This window comes from Helicoverpa zea, chromosome 14 (genome assembly GCF_022581195.2).
Source record: "Helicoverpa zea isolate HzStark_Cry1AcR chromosome 14, ilHelZeax1.1, whole genome shotgun sequence".
Lineage (NCBI taxonomy): Eukaryota > Metazoa > Arthropoda > Insecta > Lepidoptera > Noctuidae > Helicoverpa > Helicoverpa zea.
The window spans coordinates 10424567-10445245 of NC_061465.1; the positions used below are offsets into that span (position 1 = coordinate 10424567).

At 36.3% G+C, this 20679-nt stretch overlaps 1 protein-coding gene across 1 annotated transcript in view; it reads left to right on the forward strand.

Moving 5' to 3' along the window:
* LOC124636299 (alpha-(1,6)-fucosyltransferase) overlaps positions 1-20679 on the forward strand; it is a 33019-nt gene that overhangs the window by 8600 nt on the left and 3740 nt on the right. The window contains exons 2-12 of the mRNA XM_047172336.1: positions 2021-2205; positions 3507-3629; positions 4725-4940; positions 7791-7956; positions 12876-13062; positions 16248-16347; positions 16825-16962; positions 18037-18190; positions 18646-18819; positions 19583-19741; positions 20370-20444. Coding sequence (XP_047028292.1) covers positions 2072-2205; positions 3507-3629; positions 4725-4940; positions 7791-7956; positions 12876-13062; positions 16248-16347; positions 16825-16962; positions 18037-18190; positions 18646-18819; positions 19583-19741; positions 20370-20444 — 1626 coding nt within the window. The 5' untranslated portion in view covers positions 2021-2071. The remainder of the gene's footprint in view (positions 1-2020; positions 2206-3506; positions 3630-4724; positions 4941-7790; positions 7957-12875; positions 13063-16247; positions 16348-16824; positions 16963-18036; positions 18191-18645; positions 18820-19582; positions 19742-20369; positions 20445-20679) is intronic.

Here is a 20679-nt window from a genome sequence, read left to right on the forward strand (position 1 = left end):
TTCACACACGGTCGGTTAGCCCCACGGTAAGTTATTAATTAACTTGTGTTATGGGTGCTAACACAACTGATAAACTACATATAGCTACATATATACATATTTATAAATACATATTATAACACCCAGACCACGGCCAACAAGCATGCTCATCACACAAATGTCGACCGAACCGAGAATCGAACCCGGGACCTCAGGTTCGGCAGTCCGGCATGGTGACCATTGCGCCATCGAGGTCGTCAAAAAAAGTATAAGGTGGTAAACGTTTTTTGTGTCGTGGGCCGTAACAAAAAACATGTCAGTACCATCCGTACGCGATGTCGCCGACAAAATGCAAGAGAAACGGCTGCGATGGTACGGACATGTAAAAAGGAGTGACACCTGAGGACATCGGCAGTGTGAATGTGATACTCAATCTCAATATACCCGGTCAAAGGCGCAAAGGCAGGCCGAAACCGTGGTGGTTGAGTGTCGTAATGAATGACATGAAAATCTGCGAACTCGAAGAGGAAGATGTCTATTCAGGAGGATAGAGCCAAGTGGAAGAAGGAAGATACGGAAAGCCGACCCCATCACAAGACGGGATGAACGCTAAGAATTACCGTAAAAAATATATTTTTCATTGAAGGGAAAGTCCTTTTTTATGGTAAATCATCAAATGACAGACTCTTTCTGTCTAAAACCCATGTTTTTTAGTAGGCGTTTTATGGACCAGGGTAGCGGTAACTCTTTCGAACAATCCCGCGGCCCCGGCAGGCCTTGGCCCTGCTGGGCCCCACTGGGTTTGGTGACATCTCCCTGAGGAACCCGTGGAACAACGCGCACTGCTAACACGGGTCTGTTGTCTATGCAGACGGTGGAACGATGAGCCAACCGAACTCACCGCCCACAAACCGACGCCTACGGTGGCCGGGAGTCGTCTCTCGACCCTTGGCGCCCGTGGTGTCTTCCTGGTCCACTACAGCGGCTGGGATGAGAGGTGCTACTCGCAGTCGCTCTGCCGTCTCCTTCTCGAGCATGACTGCTTCGCAGAAGGGGCGACGGCTTCCCATTCCCTCTAGCTCCGGACCATGGCTTGAACCAGGGAAGGACGCGAAAGGTCGCCGCTGCCTATAGCCTCGACGACAACACGGCGGTACATTTCCCAGGCAGTGCACACCTGGACTGTGTGCTCCACCGTGTCCTCAGAGCTGTCCGCATGGTGGTGAAGTAAAAGCCCTTGCTCAGTAAGGTCATAGAGTAGGTAAAATAAGCATTAGCTACATTTGTACCTAGTATGAGCTGACAGCTATGAGGAAAAACAGAATAACCGAATGAATACAATTTGTTTAGATTTTATAAATTAAGATGAGAAAAAAGATTTGTATCTAACTTATAGATAGTTAAGGACACACAAGTTTACTTTTCTAAAAAACAGCAACTTTAACACTATTACAATACGTAATGTATGCAACATTACATTATATTCAGGCTACATAACAAAGATTTGACGTTAAATGAACAATTGCTATATTTTATCAGAAAAACGTAAAAACCGGTAAATTACCGGTTTCATATTATTTTTACCGGTAATTTAAAACTCGCAAAAATGGGCGATTTACCGGTAAAAACGAAACCGGTTAACCGGTATTGCATGCCCTAGTACATTCATACCGAAGGTCAAAGAAATAATCTTTCAATATCATTGGTCGTTATTGAACATGATTTGTTGTGGCTAAAATTGTATTTGTCTCCACAGTGTCTGATTTATAGACACTATCAGAGTTTGATCCCGTATGACTCATGCAGGTGTAGATAAAATACGCAAGTCTTGTTTGTATGTTTTGGAATCCCGCACTCGATATATCTACAAAAATGGGTCGCATTCATCGCAGCTACCCTTGTCCATATTGTCGTGCATATAGTGTGTTTTATCATGTGGGTCGGCGATTTCTTGTATCCCTTTGAAATTCTACAAGCTTCTTCCCTTCTCTTAATTTAAATAAATATAACCCTTTAAATATTTTACTCTCCATTGCTCCAGACAAGCATGATGCACCAGAACTGACGTTCGCCCAACGATGCCGCCGCGAGAATGAAGCACTACTCGAGCGGGCCGGCCACAGTCAATGACTACTTTATGATGTACCTGGCGAAATGGAAGCGCGCCGCTGTCGTCCTGCTGTTCATCTGGATAGTTGTTACTTACCTCGTTATATCTCCACTCAGGTAGGTCCAAAATCTGTAGGTCCCGGGTAACTGGGTTGAGGGGGTCAGATAGGGCAGTCGCTCCTTATAAAGCACTGGTATACAGCTACATCCGAATAGACTGGAAGCCAAGCCCAACATAGTTGGGAAAAAGGCTCGGAGGATGAGGTAGATCCAAAATTAGGACCTCTAATAGAACAAGGGACAGGAATTAGGGAATAACGGGTTATATGAGGGACTCTTTAATGTTCTAAAGGGCTGTTCTGAAGCCAGGTTTGAATTTAGGTGTACACAAAACTATCAAAAAGAAGTCACTTGCAGATTTTATTAACTGTAAATTACGGGCAATCAAAAATTTTGAGCAGTAGACCAATCAGTGTGATTGCCGAATTGATTTCGCTGAGGCCAAGATCATAAACCCAAAAAACAGGAAGGCACACATTATTTTAGACAATTTATAATTAAGAGTTGATAAGGCATTGGCAACAGGCTAGCGAGCTATAAAAGCTATTAGCAGACTAGCTAATCTACCTAAGGGAATTCTCATTCATCTCTGGAAGCTCAAACAGGTTTTACAAATGGCCACTTTAATCATACATATGACGGAAATGCCTACAGATTAGCTTTTTTGTATCTGCGTATTTCTTATTAGTCAGACCGGCTTGCTGCATGCTTGCTACAACTCTTATATCCCGAAAATAGACTGGTGTGACCGAGCAAAGACAAAGACTGCCATGCAGTTTTATTTTGAAAATGGAAATACCAGATTTTGTTTTTAAAATGCCATAAAGTCTAGGGCGAGGTGCCTTTGGGAGGGATCACTTTCTGCTATTAACTGTTAAGTGCTGTTTCTTTTGACATTATTATTTTTTTATTTGCAGCGTTAATGACGGGTAAGCTTTCTGCCAGATAAAAAACTTGAGTAGCAATTTCTTTTTTTTAATGTTTGTGACGTCGTTTGATAACTTGTTTTTTGAGATGTCGCACTACGCATTGTTTTAGTTTTGATATCGGTTCTATGTCAACGAAAGTCTACCAAAATAATATAATCATTTCCGAATATGTATACTGCACTTACAACATAACATATTTAAGCTAGATTCTAAAGAAATAGTTTGAATGTTGCTTATCAATCTACATTTTGCTGTGACACATGCTTTGAATAAAGCCAGATCATAATCAAAGTTACAGCCCTTATAATCACAGTTTAAGACATTAGTGACAAGCTTTTGATCATCAAATTGAATGTTTTTTGCATTTCCATATTCACACATACCTACTGTTTAAAAAAACCTAGATGTTCAATACCTTTTTTTTTGCAGATGCAGTGGAAGCCAGGACGAAGTAATAGAATTTCAAGAGAGGTTAAAAAGGGTATCGTCTCAGTTGGAGACTTTGAGGGCGCAGCACAGTAATCTTATATCACAGATTAAAAAGTCTTCGAGGTAAGTAAGCAAGGAGTATTTACGCTTTGCATATTGTGGTTAGATGAATGATGGCAGTTGATGATTGTCCCTAAAATATGGCATAGTTTATCAGACACGAGAGGGTCCATCTACCTGATTAGGAAATATTTTCCAATTACCTTACAAATATTAATGTCATTTATTTTAAGGTAAATTATGGTTTTTAAAAGAAAATTAATCTAGATAGGATAAGTCCCAGTTTAACAACTGTAATTTTTATTTTATTTTCCTAAATACCCAGTTATCTCTAGCAGAAATATTTCAATTTTAATTTATAGCGAGACGTCTGGATGGCAATACAAAAGCTCTTCTTCTGCCGCAAGGTTAAAACATACATTTAATTATTTCTGTGTAGTTTTAACACATATAACATTATATAATAATATAAGAGTAAATATCACTTATCGTTGTGTAGTCATTTTGTCATATTTTCACGGGATTTTCACAATCGTGAGCGTTGAACTTCACTAAATGTTTTGTGTACCGTAAATGTTATTGAACTTGACTGTCCGTATTTGTATATGTAGTGCTAATAGAAAATCGTGTTAGGTAATAGTTATTTCGGAATTTACAAACATTTACCCATTTATTAGGTATAGGTACAGGAAATCCATAAAATGTGCTAGAATTTCTATGTTTTATAGTAAAAATAATGTGTTGGTCGTATCTAAAGGAAGTTTAGTGTCATTTAACAAGATCATTAAAATGGTAATAAGTATTAATGTTGTTATTTGTTTTATTACTGTAATTGTTGTACATTGCGTATTTCTTTTCCATTATTAGTTAAAGGCAACGACATGTCGTTTTTTTTTAATAATGGAAATGTATTTGTAATTAAATAATTTTATAGGTAGTTTAGTCTAACGACATTAGTTGAACGATGAGTAATTGCCTTTTTTTAACGTGAACGAGCTCATTTTACTTCACTTTAACCGAATAATAATTGGAAATTAAGTCTTTACTACACCCTAATTTCATAGTCAGTATCCATCTATAAACTAATGGACGAAGATGGTTGACATTCAAAATTAATATTCGAGGGACCATTTTCTAACAAATGCTTGACGTTTCCAGCCTCCATGGTAACCTGAAAGACATAGACACAGGGTCCCTGTTCTTCGACGGGGGACAGGGACCTTCGGAAGACTACGAGAATCTCAGGAGAAGAATATTCTCCAACACCAAGGAGCTATGGTATTATGTACAACATGAACTGACCAAGGTGATACAAGAAGACGGCAAAGCGGAGAAGATACAGACGATTTTGGACCAAATTAGCGAGAGGAAAAGGTTGGTTTTTGTTTGTAGGTACGACTATTATTGCTCTTGAAATAGCGAATATAGACTTTTTGTATTTTGATGTAGAGTTGAATTTCAATCACAGTTTTAACTAAGTGATGACATACGTATTGTTTATTTCTGAATTTAATAGCTATCAGTCAGTAATAGCAGACTGTAGTTTTTCATTCGGTCATGTGAGCACATTGTTCCAGATTATGCTGGGTCTTCACCATGAATTGGTGTTTTCATTTTTTTTTCTTAAAAGAATTTCTATGCAAATCAATTGAATTCTTCTTTCTTTCAATGTTTCCATCAATATCAATGAATATACATACGTCACACTGTAGTAAAATATATCAAAAATAAGTAGAACATACGCGTTTATAACCTGTACTTCAGTATATGTTATACGCACATGTTTCTGATACGGTTGAACGAGATAAACTTTTGACTTTACGTCATGAACAAAACCGGTTGCGGTTCGCGAATTAAGCGAGACTTCTGGAGAAGGCTATTTGGACTTATATTTTGCGAATTTATTGTGAATGAGCTGTATTTTGCAGTTTTACTAAGTCCCGTGGAAACTGCGTTGCGTTCCCGGATAGAACACAATAAAATATAGTTTATGTTCCCTGCGGATAATGTGGTTTTCCAACGGTTAAATTTTTCAAATTGATTCAGTAGTTTCGGCTTTTTTTGGGTAAAAGAAAAGAAATAAAAAGTCCTTTTATTTAGTAGATTAGATGTATGTAGACTAGTAGATTTGGTTTAATATTAATTGATTAGTATACATTGTAGAAGAGGCTAATTGCCCTTTCCTTTCGTTCTTGTTCCACAACATACTCGCAGGAATGTCAACACCTCAATTTTACCAATATCAGAGCTTGCTTAAATACCAACCTTAATGTTATGACAACAAAGTTAAAAATTGTTTGAATTTAAACAAGTTCTTTCTCCTTTATTTCATTGTAGTAAAAAGAAAGCCTTTTCAGTAAATGCCAGAAATGAAGGATGGTAATGTGCTAGTGGTTTGTATTATTTATTAGTGATGACAGTAATTTAAAATCAATTACAGTATTGATCCTACTCGGGTTGAGTCGTACTTAGCCCTTGTTGGTACCAATAAATTTTGGGTTGAATTCATTATTATTTAGGTATGGTTCTTAAGTTATTTGGGTACCTTTATAATGAAAAATGCTTGAGTATTCACATTCTTTCAAGTTTCCTTTTATGGAATCAGATGACAGAGAAAAAACTCTATTTATTTTACGACTGTGAATATAATTCTGTCGCTTTTTTACGCCAAACAAAACTACTGTACCGATTAAAATGGGTGGAGATGCTTTATTTCGCGATTTTTATTCAATACTATGGAACAGGGCAGGAGGAAGAAGAATATGCTTTATTTCGCGAGGTGAAACATATTTGTGTAGGTATGTAAATGTATATGCAAATTGTCTTTGTATGACTATTCGACTCAGCTATCTACTTAGCGCTTCTGGCTCCAAGTCTTGAGCATCGGGAAATTGTTCTGCCAGGATGTGGGTAACTGCTTATTGTTTGCAAGCTTATACCTCCAGTATGGGATATCAGTAGCTCAATATGTAGTTAATTGGTCGCCGATTACATTTATTTCATATAGGTACCTATATTATTTACAAGAGGAAATAAAGTACATAATTAATTCATTATTCTACTTTGAAGAAGTACCACTAAAATATCCTTTTGATTCGATCGTAAGTGGACAGTCTCGTATAATTTGTATAAACAAATCGATGAGTCACGCGCGTCGTCAAGTTTTAAGTGGCACACACGTATTTAGTAGTGCGTACTTAAAGCTATGATGAGATTAAAATTACTTCTGACACTTATGTATTTTGGCTTTTTCTATGCGTGGATTAAGTTATTATCGTTGATAGTGTCTTCAATTCCTCTAGATTCTTCTCTTAGAGTTCAGGCTTCTGTCCAGGCACAGGAAGCCATACCTCACACTAAAAACCTACATCTCAGACAATGGAGAAATGTACAATTAGTTTAATAAAAGCTGTATTTCCCATTAATTTACTACCACACCATAATACTTACATTTCATTTCTAAAACATCACAAACTTTACCTCTAACTATAAGAAACTGAACACATATTTATTTTCAAACAGTTATGTAAATACTACATACAAACTTATTGTTTAATAAAAGTGTTTTTGCAATCTATTCAGTAGTTCGGTAGCCTGCGCTTCATATATAAACATATAAATTAATTAAAGACAAGGAATTCTCGTTTAAATTAAGATATCTTTAAACCTAATATAACACTGAAATTATTGACACAATACCGCATGGGTCGGGGTGACGACTCATATAGTGCTGATAACCTTATTTCAACACTGGCAGTTTTGCTGGCCGTATAATTACTTTTGATTAACATTCAACAAAAGGACGGGGCAAAAGGGAAATCTCTTTAACTGACACTTTATGGAGGTGTTTTTAAACTTTGCGATTTGTACACATATTTATAAAACTTTGCATAGACCGTGGTCACGGATGCAATACTGCCGAAAGGTCGGGTAAAGGAAAGGTATCGTACCTCCTTTATACATAGTATAGCGTATTAAGTCCTGATTGTTTATAAATATTATGAAGTTGGTTGGTTGTTCCTTTCTTCGAACCTAGAGTTACGAGTAACAGCTAGGCAAAGACGTGATAGCTCAGAATGGTCTTTCTCTTCAAACTAAAGACACTTCACGCTGCAATTAGCAGAGACGTCCCACTGACCCAGATGGTTTAAAATATTATTTCACCATATTATCCCATACAACTTACTTCTATAGCCTTTTTTCTAAACCCACTCTCTCTTTCAGATCTCTGCTCTCAGACCAGCAAACCCTCCAAGAGATAGACGGTTACCACGAGTGGAGACAGCAGGAGGCGGCGAACGTCAGCGATCTGGTGCAAAGGCGGTTACATTATCTACAGAACCCGCCCGATTGTAAAGACGCTAGAAAACTCATTTGTAATTTGAATAAGGTAAGTTTATTTTTCAACAGGCCTTTATGTAGAAAGAGAGATGATGTTTAAACTCGATCATCATCTGTCGAGCCTTTTCTCAACTACGGTGGGGTCAGCGTCCAGTCTAACTGGATTCAGCTGAGTACCAGTGTTTTACAAGGAGCGACTGCCTATCTAACCTCAACCTAGTTACTCGGGAAACATTGCATTGATCATTTCATGATTTCCCGTCTTTAAAAAGAACTGATTTTCTTAGCATTTTTCAACATTAAATGCTTGAGAATTTCAGACATTTCACTAATTTGAATATCCTCAATATTACTGTTGCATCTGCAAACAATTCTCATTTGAATTTTAAATAGCTAAGATACTACTTATCGCCATGTTTTTGCATTTCTTTGTATGCAAACAACTCTGCGGTGCAATTGCGTTAAATTTTGCAATCTACTTCATTAAGCAGTATGTTAAGTAATGGTTTTATCCTTAACTGGTTAAGGAAAATATCCTCCAGTTTCCCAGTCTCAATAACAATATGTCTAATTAGACTATAGTATAGATTTAAAATAATTATTTTATTGACGGAAATTTAAAATAAGTACTAATTATAGTGTTATATATTTCTTGCTACTTTATAAGTTTTCAAAAGTCACAAGGATAAAAGCCGAATTTAAATAATCAGTCAAACATAAACAAGGATATTTAGACCTTGAGCCGACCACCTTTATTAAATTTAACTATTCTCATAATCTTATTCCAAAAAGAATCTAATTTCTTCGGCACTTTAACCAAATAGTTCTCCATCACCAAGTTGGATTAAGATGTTACTCTACAAATGAATGGACATTTCAACAACAACTCACTCGTATATTTACAGTGATCGTTCCTCACCTGTTGTCATCAATCACTATTAGCGAGCGATTCCTTACTATAATTAACGGGGGCAACTTGGGGATTAGTCCACGGCGTTGCGTGTGGCTTTCCTTATGATTTATGGGGAATTTTACTAATAGGTTAAAGTTATTTTTTGCTTTGTCGACCCTTGTTAGTCGCTAGAAGTAAGCGTTGAAAGGTACAGTTTGTGAAGTGGATATTTAACTTCTCTTTGCCATAGATTTGATAGATTCAATATAAGGATAATATCTTGGCAGTTTTATTAATCAAATTGGATTAAGTATCATCATTTTAGCCAATTACCGTCCACTGCTAAACGTTGGCCTCCGCCAATATCAGTATGACGTATGCCGAAATAATTTCCTAATGTATTTGGGTTTATTGATAACATAACACAAGGTCCAGTTGAATACACTTGTAAAGTACATGTAAGTTTATTATCCACTACATAAAATTGACATCGCTTCTTCCTTACAGCTGACCACCTATTTATTTTTCCAAAACCGCCATTTTCACATAAAAACAATACATCTTTCACAAATCCGCCTAACACCTGTTACGATCACTCTTAGCCCTACAATCCCTGAGCTATATTAAGCTCGGTACAAGCGCACGCGTCACAATCCGTCACTCGCAGACACGCGCGCACGCATCCGTCAACAGGTCATTGACTTCGCGTTGTTTACTTTGCCGGCCTCTTGCTAAATATCATGGGATTTGTGTTGTTTTTTTTTTGTTTTGGGTATCTGGCTGTTTTTTTTTATATGCTATGGAGGTTTAGGTTTTATATCTCAAGGGAGCCAGTGTGAAGGATTTGAAAAAGGAATTTTGGAAGAAGTCGGTTAGACACTGGATGGATTTGGATGTTGTTGATGGCAAATTGTCAATGGGTTTATTAATAAACAGTATGTACTGAAAAATGGATGTTGGTAAATACTACTTTATGCTTAGCTCTATGTGAGCAAAAAAATTTCGCTACATTATAATCATTTGACTATGGGTCGGTTGCTCAATATTCGGGATTTTATATTCGATTTATTATACGCCAAACCGTAGTATTTATTGTATAGGTTTATTTATTTATAGTAGTTAATTACGGAGTATTGAAGGTTAGTCCTTTTCTCTTACTATTAAAAGTTTTATCGTTTCAACAGTCTTCGCCTATTAACAAATTACTTGTCGCTAAAGAAAACGTACCGACCATGGGTAAAGCCGATAACGGATTGCGATGTTGATTCGCACGTGTAAATTAAAAGAAAGCGATTAACCCAACATTAAAAAAATAACAAAGCATTAGTTTGTAAGGTTACTTCTAACCTCTAAGTTTAGCTAAACTGTAGTTTCATGACCTTATCGCTGTTTTATTGCATAATAGTTTTTATCTCGAAGGTAAGGCGACCTTTGTTTTAAGTTTCAATAGCACGCTTGAAGTATTGGCATAGAATAATAAATATTATTTTCTAAAATATTTTAAGAAACTAACAGGCATAATAATTTGTTTCGGCTTCACGGTACGTTATATGTTTCTGCCACACAAGGAAGCTTAGCAACATGTCTTCTAAATATAAACTGCGATATTTACAGAAATATGTTTCAATCGAAATCTTTAGCGTGGACCAATTCTGATATTGGCTGTCAAAAATAATGTTCTTTCTCCAGAATTTTGTACATCATCATCTCCCGAGTCCTTTCCAGACTATGTTGGGGTCGGCTATAATGAATTTCTACAAAGCTGTGAAATATTGGACTACGTACCTACATATTAGCATCTATAAAACAATGTGTGTAAAACAAAAACAATTTTAACTCTATTATCGAAAGAGCAAGGACGATAGTTTAATTATCTAACACATATTGCGATTTGACCCCTTAACTATTCTGAGAATCGAGTTATTAGTGCCACAAACAGTCTCATATAATATTAATATATTGAATATTATAACAATACTAGCCGTTTTCGTGCGGTTTTGCCCGCGTCCCGTGGGAACTGCTGCCCGTACGGGGATAAAATATGGCCTATGTTACTCGGGAAGAGTGTAGCTTTTCAATAGTGAAAGAATAAATCTAGTAGTTTTTGAGTTTAATTACATATAATATTTTTTCTATATATATATAATATTAGTAAATACAGCATGGTAACTGCATAATGTTGGATTGGATATATTTAACCGACTTCTTTCGATATTTATGGTCACGTATCAACATTGTGTAATCTCTCAATGGTGAACCTGTCGTTTTTAGTTCCGTTCCGTACATGTCTATCCTTTGTATGAATCAGTTTGGCAGTACTTTCACTTAATAGGTATACCATAATCTAATTACATACATATTAGTTTTATTTACCAATTTCCCTTAGTAACCGCGCGGGATATCCGACAACAAAATGTTTTTTAATGTAAAAGTTTTTTAGGTAAAATTACATACCTATATGTAATTTTACCTAAAAAACTTTTACACTCACTATGAATAATTGGGAATGTTTATCCGGTTTTCACATACACGAATACGTTATTTAGTAGCGACGGTATTACGAAAGTAGCTACTCATATTGTTCGTGACTGTCAAAAGGTCAACGTAGGATGCTTGTATGCAATGCTAATATTCACATAATGTGAATGAAGTGGATGTTAGTTTTGTATGGCAGAGAAAACGTAGGTACCTAGTATTATGAAAGTTTCATCATTAACCTAGTTAACTTTAGTCCTTTAGTTTCAACGTATCATTGTCCTAACTATCTTGAGGTCGGCATCCAGTCTAAATGAATGCAGCTGAGTGCCAGTGTTTTACATGAAGCGACTGCCTGTCTATCTGACCTCTTCAACCCAGTTACCTAGGCAACTGGATACCACGTAATAAGACTGGTTGTCAGACTGCTTTTATTATGAATGTTCAAATGACAACCAGGATCCACCAATTTAAAGTACCTCCTGTGTATCGCTCAGAGAAAGTTGGCATGATAAGATAGTCACCCATCCATTCCTCTTTCCACACTTGTTCTATAAAACAATTATAGTAATTTGGTTGCTTTCAATATAACTTTCCCATGGATTGATTTATTCTCGTATGGTCATGAGAATGTGAGATGACATATTTCTTTAGACAATGGTGTGATATTTTGCGTTTAAAAGGTATTTTGCGTTAATAACAATAAGTTCGATAGAAAAGATTTACGGCTGAACCTATGGAATGTAAATAGAAAAGACATATTTTAAATGATCTTTCTTTTTAGCGTGCTGTAGTCAAAGGATACGTCGTTACTATTAGTATCCTATGAACCGTAATATAGACAATTGAAATTACTACATACCTATGTATTATGACTTCCTTAGCTACAACAGTAAATAATGAAAAGTATGTATAATAAAATATTAATATTATATAGGTAGTACTCTCATATAACACACGTGTTTTTTTTACTAGTATCATAGATAATGGTATCGAACTCTCTCGAATCGCAATCTCCTTGGAACTGTGACTGGTTCTGACGAAAGAGTCTAATACACAGTTGGATTGCATGTCCGTTATGCTAAATGCATCTGAATGCCATTACACTAACAATTAACACTGGCTGGTTAGCACTCGCTTGTTGTTGAGACATGTTTTGGCTTCGGTCGCTCCAGTTCACGCTAGAGTGTTAAATGGTGCTGAGTATTTGTATTTAGGGTGAAGAAACTTTGATAGGAAATCAGCGTAGTAACTTGTGGGCTTAGTAGACGTTTTGGGATTAAGGTTCTTTTTGAATCGCGGCTCGCTTGTTTCTTTATTCTTAAAGAATTTCGCCAAATTGTTTCTAAGACTCAGGAGTATTATTTATTAATGCTAAAGAAACTCTGTCCGTCTGCTGCGCTTTTATACCAATAGAACCCATTTACAATATCATTTGCACACACATACCTACAGCCTGGAGAAAGGAAATAAGCTATTTTCTTTCAGCGTACTGGTGGCATAGCGGCGAACAGTTAGAATTCCAATAATACTGAGGCTTTTTGTCAAGCCAAAACGTTAATTTACTTTTGTTAATTTATTTATTTTTCCTTCCTCCCCAGGGTTGCGGCTTCGGCTGCCAGCTCCACCACATAGTGTACTGCCTGATATTCGCGTACGCCACGGAACGGACGCTCATTCTCAACTCTAAGGGGTGGCGGTACAACAATAAGGGATGGGACTATGTGTTCATGCCGATTTCTGATACTTGTACCAGCGCCTACGATGATAAAGTGGTGCAGTGGCCAGGTAAATATACGAAATGTGTTTTTTTGACACACATGTAAATGCACTGAAAGCTAGTATGGGTGTATACACACATGAGTACGTGCACATATTCATATTGTTTAGTGCGTTCCACAAGTTTCACATGGTGTTACAATAAGCTTACAGCTACGTACATTTGTGGACCCTGTTAGGGCACAGCAACATTGATCATTTAACATTGCATTTGTATGCGTAAGCGCAGTCATACTAACTTAGGATTACAATAACCGATTTATCCGTTGGTTTTCGACTAGAAATAGAAATTAAACAACAGATGGATTGGTCATTGTAATCCACAGTAAGACAATGAACATGTACTATTAGTCACAGAAGTATAATGCTTTCGTGCGATAAAACATCTCATATGATGGTGGAAGCAGGAAAGAATGGTATCGTATCATAAGCATTGCGCCCATAGGGTAGGAAGATGGTTTCTTCCCAAAATTCTGTTTTTAAGACAATTTAATTCCAATCATTTTTCTGATAATCATCGAGTTTCATTGAGTTAGTATATTAATAGTGCCACGCAAAAAAACAGTTGAGATTACATTGTAAGTTAATCGTGAAGCTGGTATAGCACACACAGACTTCACGGTTCAGAGAGCCCGTGGCGCCGTTTTGCACTTGATCTTTACTCGTATCGGATTGCCGTCCCATCGAACTATGACTGCATAGATAGGGCTATTTAATAAACGTGTAGGTAAATTTCTACATCATAATATGTTTTGTAACAGGTAGATTCATCCATCCTCCGAGCCTTTTTCCCAACTATGTTGGGGTCGGCTTTCTGTAATAACAGGTAGATTAATATGCCGAATGTTAAATACACAGGACGTCTTCGAAAACGAAGTAGGGTCTACTGGATCATTTGGTACACAATTAAATTATGATGATCAATCCTGAGGTCTGATTAATAGTACCAGTATTTTTTTTTATTTAATATAACCGATTGTATTTCAGACCTCGAAGACCTATCCTGGCTTCCAGGTATAGATTTTTTTTCAAATTTTTTTTCAGTATCTAAATTAATTTCAGGTGATTATTTGCGTAAGTTATTTTTTAATTTAATTTTCTCAGGAAAATAACTTTCGGTTTCTTTATACACACATTTTTTTATTCAATAAATATCGAGACAGCTTTGATACTTGGTAGGTTAGCCCCAAGGTAAGAAATTTATTACCTTGTACGTTTACAAGTGATATTCAAATACATATTATAACACCCAGACCACAGCCAGCAAACATGCTCATCACACAAATGTTGACAGTACCGGGAATCGAACACGGGACAATCAGTTTGTCAGTCCGTCTTGACATTTGTGCCAACAACAGGATCGTCAAATTACCTATGACGTTTGATTAAAGATCTTACGTTTGTACAGTTCACCATAAATCTAAATGTTGTGATTTGTGAAATACCGCTATCACTATTGTCTGATGTATACCTATTGAAACATTTCTCGAGCCGCACTCCCAGTGCATATGGCAGCTGCGAATAACATAAAATTCCTCGAATACTGAAGATTATGTTTACATCTGTATCTGTTGATACTCTTACGTTGAGTTTTTACTATAACCGAATCTTTTTCAGTTGTCAAATCGCCGATTTAACCAATGGGCGGCGGTTTCACAGCTGGATATTGTTATAAATAAATGGTGCAACTTACCCTTATTTAAAAGTAAAATAGGTTTACTGTAATTGTTCAGGCCAGCTATTGTTGAAATAAATAATAAGTTCAACACATTTCAATTGTAAAAATATGGCCTTATAACTAGCCATAAATAATTTAAATGAACTGACATTATTTACTTTTTTCGAGATAAATCTAAGTTGTCAATCAAAGAGTTTTGGATGGCGAATAGAGAAGAGAGTTATGCGGACTTCTTAGAAAACGTTGTGCGTAAAATTCGTCCCGCACATACAGCTGAAGCACGTAAACTTAGTTTTTTTTCATAATATAAGTAACTTAATAATTAACTTAATTTATGTAAGTTATGTGACCTCGTTTGCATTATGCTGATGATACTGGCTTTTAATATATCTTTGTAAAGAAGTATCTTCATTTTTCGAACGAATTACTAGTATTTTTAGATACTTACCTGGTTGGGTCTGTCAGATATAGTATGGTTATTCAACAATTATTAAAAAGCATCAATAAATTCCTTCCCATCTCTGTCGACTGTTGGTATCAATTGCTTATTCTTTTATACACCTGTTTACCTCTAAATATTTCTAAATCTTGATTAAGATTTATTTTTGAAATGGTCCAGCTATGGAGGTCGAAGTTTGCATACTGGGCAATTTAACTATTTTTGAAGAATGTCCCGAAGACATGATAGGAGTTCAGGAGCAGCCCACAAATCTGACGTGTAACCTATTTTACAATTATTTATTTATGTAAACTCTTTTGTATCTATAATTATTTAAATATGTAAACTCCTTTGTAACAGTTTTATTACCTAGCCTATTATAATAGTGGTTTCGTTTTCATTATGCTGATGTTTTGTGAATAATATTCTTGTAAATAATTGTAGCTTCCATAAAATAAATTGTCTATTGATATAATCTTTTTGATCGCTTCGCTGACCGCCGATGACCCCTCAGTTTTTGCACTGTATTTGAACTGTGAAAATTATTATTTTAAAACAGATAAATAAACGAATAAAATTGTTTATAAAAAATTAAAAGTAAAAAATAGGTATCTCTTTGCAAAATACAGTCAGCATAATGGAAACGAGGATCTCTATTTTAACGTCAAATAAATTCTTTATTTAGTTAGACTGTCAAGTGTTTAACATGTTTGATATATTCGTTTTATTTGCCTCTCTTGAGGGTTTTCAAGTGCTTGGTATTATAATATACTGGTTCTTACATACTTACAAACTTATTTGTTGTTATAAGAAACCTGTGTTAAGTGTGAAAAACCTGTGGTGTATAATATTTACCCGAATGAGTTTGATCATAATGTGTGTACCATAAAACAGATTATTTTCGTTTATTACAAGCTATTTGCTCATAAAATCTAGATTTGACATACATCCTTAATTTGTTTGTGTGCGATCCTGTCTGTCATTTTCAGATAATAACATATTTGTTACATGTAATTGTGTTAAATATATATTATTTTATATTTTCCCAATTAACAAGTTTTTTTATGACAATTTCAGTAACGTACGACGCCAAGGTGTTGTCTCTGACTTTCATAGACTCAATATCGCAGAGGCCTAAGTTTTTACCGCTGGCCATACCAAAAGACTTAGCGCATAGGTAAGTTATAATTTATTAATTATATAATTTAAAATTTTGGTATACAAACATCTTGATATTCTATCTTGTCTCCGCCCACTCAGAAGTATCCCTGAGTGGAGAAAGTCTAGTATTTAAAAATTTAAAGTTAAGTAAAGTTTAAAAATTCCGCCCCTTAGGTTATAAGTTTATGAGTTATGTTATGACATATAGAATAATTATAATTTGTTGTGGTTGGTATTTGGTGTGGCAGATAAATTCTACTGAATGTTTAAAAACTCTGGATTGGAGGCCTGATTCCTGAGGCCCAATACATAGATTTGTGTTTTAAAACATTGAAATATACAATTCTGTTCTGATACAGGATGCGTCTAACTGGCGACCAATGTACCAAAATGTCTCCTGTAAAGTATCTGTAGACTATATCTTTATGTTATTTCCAGGCATCCTTTAAATCTGGACCAGTATAAATTTTATTTTGTTTTATTATTTTTTTAGAATAACGCGGTTTAACGGCGATCCTTCGTCATGGTGGATCGGTCAGATGCTCAAGTACGTGCTCAAGCCGCGACAAGCGATGCAGAAAGCGATCAACGATACCATCGCTAAAATGAACTTCAAAACGCCTATAGTTGGGTAAGTTAACTAACGGTGGATTTCAATAACCTATCTGTTGAGTGATTTGCTTACTAGAAATTGAATTTGAAGAAGGGTATACGTAGGTTAATTTTCAATGTCGCCATATAGAGAAATGCTGTCGACTTCTGTTGAAATATATATATATTTTTATTGAAATGTCATTTTGGTAGTTAGATCTTACACGTCTTATTGTTTGAAAGTCAAGAGTAAGATAAAACTCGGAACTCAAGCTGCAATGAAATAATTTTTGCGACGGGTTTATTTTTTTAACGAAATGTAGATAAATTACAGACACTGCAACTAGTGTGACGTTTCATAAGATCCTGCAAAAGCCTAATTGAAATAGAAATATATTAATAAATCTTCAATTGCTGGTATTTTTATATTTCTTATCGATAAAACAAGTGAAGCATAGTTTGTTTAAATGTACGACGTAGTATTTCAGTTAAAAAGTATATTTATAAGAAAATCGGCCTTTTAAAACATTTATATGCAGACAAAGTTTGAAACAACGAGAAATTGAAAAGAATAATCGCTTTATAAACGATGATTGAAACAATTTTACAGTTGCGATAAGTTCGTTTTATCCATAATGTTCCGTGAAATTAATTATTTTGCTCAGTTTTATTTGCTGGCAGTGTATTACGTTTCGTTTTACGATAGCGGTGTTATTGTTCAAGTATTACTTACCGTATAATGCGCGGTTATTGTTTGTGATAATGGTCCTAATTTTGTTTATATATTGTATTTTTCTTGTATTGTTTTGTGGTTGGTCTGGCGTTAAATATCTGTTTAATTGATAAATAAATGGCGATTTGGTGTGTTGTGGAAAAAATTGTTTACAAGCTGTAATAATTTAGTTTATTTTATTAAAAATTATTATGTTTTTTTTTTTTATTGTGGCAACAAAACTAAATCTAATATCCTTTTGACCAAAGCCAAAGGTATTGAGCAAACGTCCATGATACGTGAATTTTGTTATCTAGAAATGGTCTTTCGTTCAACAGAGATCACCGGGTAATATTCATATGTCATTTTCCTCTTTATTTAATTTTTCAAATTTATTTCCAGTGTCCACATACGAAGAACAGATAAAGTGGGCACGGAAGCTGCATTCCACCACATTCACGAGTACATGGCTCACGTGAAGAATTACTACGATCAACTGGAACTCACCAGGCCTGTGGATGTCCGAAGAGTTTATCTAGCTACTGATGATGCTAATGTGAGTTTAAATATTTGGATTTTCTTATTTAACCGTTTAATAAAATCATTATTCATAATCATATAAAATAACCTTAATTTATCTACTTATTTATATTTCGCAAAAACACTACATACTCACTCAATCACTTATTCGACAAACTAGTAACATCATTCTTTCACCGCCTCACTATCGGACGCGGTAGCTCAAATGTATGTAGACGGTAGCGGTTGTACTGTGAATGCAACGCCACGCTACATACTTTTAACCAATGCCTGACCAGCTCGTTAGTGATGTCCGCTACTCGACGCGCGTGACGCCGGCAGCGGCAACCAGTTGTTCCCGCGCCCATGCTAGCATCCGCGCCTGCCGACACTCTCCGCATTGTGTTCTGTAGAGTCTAACTGAATTGTATCTTTATCATATTATGTACTTTTTAATATGACTACATTTATTTACGTTATATTTTGTTACAGGTTCTAGAAGACGCTCGCAGCAAGTACCCCGAGTACACATTCCTGGGCGACCCGTCCATAGCGAAGACAGCCGCCACCCACCGCCGCTACACACCGTTGTCGCTGACGGGGCTGCTGGTGGACCTGCACATGCTGGCCATGTGCAACTACCTCGTCTGCACCTTCAGTAGCCAGGTATACTGTCACAGCACCGCCCAGAACCTGGTAGTTAGTGATTGATACACTTTTGAATCGGAGAGCACTTTAAAGCATGTATTACAGCGTCACGCCGCCTAGATTACACTGTATCGACGAGTACACGCAGCGTCAAGGGACACATTTCTTTATGTTTCTTGTGACGTAAAACAAGTGAGCAGTGCCGCTATCGGTGGTTGCAAGTCCAGTGCGGGAACGCATCCTGTGCATGTCACAGATAATAATTCTATGTAAAAGGACGCTGCGGCACTGTTTCAGCTATGATCGTCGAACCACAAAAACATTTAAACGTCTGTTGAACACTTGTCTAAAATAATGTCAGATTATGACGTTGAAATAATTCAAGTTGAAACAATTGAGACAAGTGTTCAACAGATGCTTAAGTTTTTGTAGTAAGTGCAGTCAGTAGGCTGTGAATGTCGGTCCTGCTAGTGATCTCTCCGCTGGTGTCGGATTGCTCCCACCGCAAGCAGAGAGTGAAGGAATAGTGGGTGCACCTGTGTCCAAGCAAATGTGCCTGCACTGTAATATATATCCCGCGCAGTTCGCTGACCTCTGTATATGGCAACTCCCACTGCCACCGACAAGCGGCTAGGACACATTTTTATTATAACGTAGTCCATTTCGAAAAGACAAAGTTATTTGACGTGTTTCAAAAATTAATGTAAAGGAAAAAAGTTTCTCACTTTAACAAAATCATATAAAAAACATTGCTTTTAAAATGACCAACCCTGACTTGCAGGTGGGTCGTGTAGCGTACGAGATGATGCAGACGAACCGCGTGGACGCGTCGGACAGCTTCTTCTCGCTGGACGACATCTACTACTTCGGCGGACAGAACTCGCACGACCGCATCGCCGTCATGCCCAATTACGGACAGTACCAGGACGTGCCCTTCCAGGTATTTCATGATTTATTTATTTTTATTGATTTCAGTTATTGAAAATTATCTTGTAAATCAGATCAGGCGACTTCTAAATATTGGATAAAATAAAAATGAAACCCGCTTTCCGTTGTCACGACATAACATGAAAACGGCTTGACCGATTTGACTGAAAATTAGAGGGGAGGTAACTTAGACCCGGGAGAAGGTTTTTGTCACCATCCGGCTACGGGACGCGGGTGAAACCGCGGGCGAAAGCTAGTATTGGCTGAAAAAAAGACGGATTAATTTTCCGGAAGTCTGTTAAAAATAGGAAAAGCTCGCCCAGTATAATGCATGCATATTAATGGAAAAATGTTATTCATGAATACCGGCAATCCCAAATGCGTTAAGAGGGAACTTCTTCTCCCATCCAAATGTAAAGAAGCCTATGTCGTTTTTGAAGCTCTACACTATCGGCCTACAATTATCATTAAAATTGGTTCAGAAGTATTAGATTGAAAGCCGTACAGACAGAATGATTTACAGACAGACAGAGTTACTTTTGCATTTGTATATTTTTGTGTATTTGTAATAAGGATTTCATAATGATGTGTTACAAGTATAGACTATATCTATAACTCTAGATATATCTTTAATTTCTCAGGTGGGTGATTTGATCGGCATCGCCGGCAACCATTGGAACGGTTACGGACGGGGGACGAATAAGAGAACAAACATTGTAAGTTTATTACTTTTAACTTGTTCGTTACATATATTGTAACTATAGGTTGTGTCAGAATTCGTGTAATTTTCAACTGTGCGATTTTAACTGCTCAATTATGGAACTGCATAACTGAAATTAAGTGCGATTATGTAGTTTGCACCTATATGAATTGTAATCAACGTTCCTCAGAATTTACAGTTGATTTGCATTGATGTAGTTTTTTTAAGTAATATCATGTTATGAATTCTTA